Source organism: Austrofundulus limnaeus, unplaced genomic scaffold (assembly GCF_001266775.1).
Source record: "Austrofundulus limnaeus strain Quisiro unplaced genomic scaffold, Austrofundulus_limnaeus-1.0 Scaffold2309, whole genome shotgun sequence".
Taxonomy (NCBI): Eukaryota; Metazoa; Chordata; class Actinopteri; order Cyprinodontiformes; family Rivulidae; genus Austrofundulus; species Austrofundulus limnaeus.
In genome coordinates, this window is record NW_013954711.1 from 1 (window position 1) to 3,251 (window position 3,251).

The 3,251-nt window shown below is 46.7% G+C and overlaps 1 protein-coding gene across 1 annotated transcript in view; it reads left to right on the forward strand.

Moving 5' to 3' along the window:
- Positions 1-593: 593 nt before the first annotated feature.
- The window catches only part of LOC106510768 (fructose-1,6-bisphosphatase 1), a gene marked incomplete at its 5' end in the record, with an annotated part of 4,327 nt that continues 1,669 nt past the window's right edge, over positions 594-3,251 (forward strand). The window contains 5 exon segments of the mRNA XM_013999485.1: positions 594-756; positions 842-934; positions 1,001-1,141; positions 1,218-1,355; positions 1,436-1,555. Coding sequence (XP_013854939.1) covers positions 594-756; positions 842-934; positions 1,001-1,141; positions 1,218-1,355; positions 1,436-1,555 — 655 coding nt within the window.

Here is a 3,251-nt window from a genome sequence, read left to right on the forward strand (position 1 = left end):
CCTGAGAGTTATACCTGAGAGTTATACCTGAGAGTTGTACCTGAGGGTTATACCTGAGGGTTATACCTGAGTTATACCTGAGTTATAACTGAGGGTTATACCTGAGAGTTATACCTGAGGGTTATACCTGAGGGTTATACCTGAGGGTTATAACTGAGGGTTATACCTGAGAGTTATACCTGAGAGTTATACCTGAGAGTTATACCTGAGGGTTATACCTGAGGGTTATACCTGAGGGTTATACCTGAGAGTTATACCTGAGGGTTATACCTGAGTTATACCTGAGAGTTATACCTGAGAGTTATACCTGAGAGTTATACCTGAGGGTTATACCTGAGGGTTATACCTGAGGGTTATACCTGAGGGTTATACCTGAGGGTTATACCTGAGAGTTATACCTGAGAGTTATACATCAGCATCAGCTAGCTAGCAGCAGCTAATGCTGCTTTGTAAACCAAACCATGACTAGATGTCTCACAGCTGGTTTACTGTCTGTAATTATTCTAGTCGGTCCCATCAGGTTAGGGACCTGGACCCAGACCTGAGTCATCAGGTCAGTTCTATTGACCACTCTGCTCTGTGTGCTCACGCAGCTATGGGATCGCAGGCAACACAAACGTGACCGGAGACCAGGTGAAGAAGCTGGACATCCTGTCCAACGACCTGGTCATCAACATGATCAAGTCGTCCTTCACGTCCTGTGTGCTGGTGTCCGAGGAGAACGACCGAGCCATCATCGTGGAGCCTGACAGGCGGGTATGTTTGTGTGGCACGACCTGGGCAGCAGCTTCCTGTTCAGTGGAAATCTTTTCACAATAAAAGCATGAAATGATGCTTTCAGGGTAAATATATCGTTTGCTTCGATCCTCTGGACGGCTCCTCCAACATCGACTGCCTCGTCTCCATTGGAACCATTTTTGCCATCTACAGGAAGGTACGGAACCAAGTTGTGTGTGTAGATAATAACCGGGTCTAACCGGGTCACGCTGTGTTCTGTCAGACCACAGATGACGAGCCGTGTGAGAAGGACGCCCTGCAGCCTGGCAGGAACCTGGTGGCAGCGGGCTACGCCCTCTACGGCAGCGCCACCATGATCGTCCTCTCCACCGGTCAGGGAGTCAACTGCTTCATGCTGGACCCGGTCCGTTTCCCTGCTGGTTCTGAGTCCCGCAGCCCCGCGGTGTCGGCAGCTAGTGACGGTCTGCTCTGCTCCTCAGGCGCTCGGGGAGTTCATCCTGGTGGACCGAGACGTGAAGATCAAGAAGCGAGGAAAGATCTACAGCCTGAACGAAGGCTACGCCAAAGACTTCGACCCGTCTGTGACAGAGTACCTGCAGAAGAAGAAGTTCCCTGAGGTCCGCCTGGTGTTGGCCCACAGGATGTGTCCTCACTGTTTCCTCACTTCTGTCTAACATGTTTGTGTAACCGTGTGCAGGACGGCAGCCAGCCGTACGGAGCGCGCTACATCGGCTCCATGGTGGCAGACGTGCATCGCACTCTGATGTACGGAGGCATCTTCTTATACCCGGGCAACGTGAAGAACCCCCAGGGCAAGGTGAGCGCACCCACCAGTCAGCAGTCTCTGAGGTATACTGGTCCAGGGCAAGATCAGTGTACCCACCAGCCAGCAGTCTCTGAGGTATACTGGTCCAGGGCAAGGTGAGCGTACCCACCAGTCAGCAGTCTCTGAGGTATACTGGTCCAGGGCAAGGTGAGCGTACCCACCAGTCAGCAGTTTATATCTAATACCAGTTATTGTCAGAAAATAAACCTGAACCCAGACGTCTCTAATTAAACACATTTTTAAACAAATCAAAGAGCCGGCGTGGCAGAAAGACACAGAAACAGGAAGAACAGGAAACACAGCTGAGAGAAGAGAACCAATCAGAAAACAGCTGAGTGGACTGAGACAGGAAGAAGCAGTTAGGGGTTAGTTAGTCATTAGTTAGTAACTAATCCAGTCTGAACACAGAATCTAAGCTCACACAGAGAAACAGCAACAATCAATCAAACACTGCAGGTCAACAGGTTAGGGTTAACCTGTGTTAGGGTTAACCTGTGTTAGGGTAACCCTAACACAGGTTAACCTAACAGGTTAGGGTCAACCTAATCTAAGTGTTTGTCTTTCTGTTCAGCCTCTGCTCCTGGAGCTCTCTTCTACTCTGTTCACTTCGGGTCGGGTCGGTTCTGCTCAGTGTGTGTGTCTCCACTTCAGTGTCCCTCACTCTGTGGGCGGACCGTGAGCAGCAGCTTCAACTGCTGGGTTAAAAAACTGTTGTTTGTTTGTTTGTTTGTTTGTTTGTTTGTTTGTTTGTTTGTTTGTTTGTTTACTTACTTACTTATTTTCTTACTTGCTTACTTGCTTACTTACATACTTATTTATTTATTTATTTATTTATTTATTTATTTATTTATTTATTTATTTATTATCACTGTGCTGTTTCTAAGTGCTTGTGTAACCATGAGCGGACAGTTTGTTGGAAACCTCCAGTTATCTGCTGAGCTTCGTCTCCAGGAAGTGTTTACAGGTTCTGTTTTCTCAACATGACCCAGAAGGTTTGATGGTTTTATCACAGCGTTCACCGTGTTGTCATATCGCACCACACGCTCCTGTTCCAAAACAAATAGCTCTATCCTGGAGAATGTTTGCACAAATAAAGCCTTTCTTCTGTCAATCAATCCCAGAGGTAATCCACAGGCAGCATTCTGCTGATGCCTGCTGTTCTCACGTCTCCCTGCTGAGAACCAGCAGAGAGGAGGTTCTGAAACAGCACAGCTGGAACCTCATGGAGACACACTGAACCGAACCGAACCACTACAGGTGCTGGTGGACATGGTGCTTTACTGAAACACTGTTTCTAAAACAAAAACTTTACTTTAGTCTTTAGCTGAAATCATCCAGTCAGGTCTGTTAGAGCAGTGTTTCCCAAAGTTTGGGTCGGGACCCAAAGTGGGGTCCCAAAACATCAAGGTGTGGTCCTGAAAAGATTTTCTGAATTAATTACATTTTTGCCTTAGTTGTTACAAATGAGTGAGGTTAGTGTATTTAAAATGGATAAATGTAGTATAAAAATATTGTTACTATGCCCATGTTTAGTTGACCTGATACAAATGTTTATCATCCAGAAACAGTTGGGGGCTCAGGTCTCTGCTACTGATATTTTGTGGGTCAAAGCTGAAAAGTTTGGGAACCACGGGTATAAAGTACCTGAAAGCGATACTTGAGTAAAAGTACAAGTATCGTATCATAA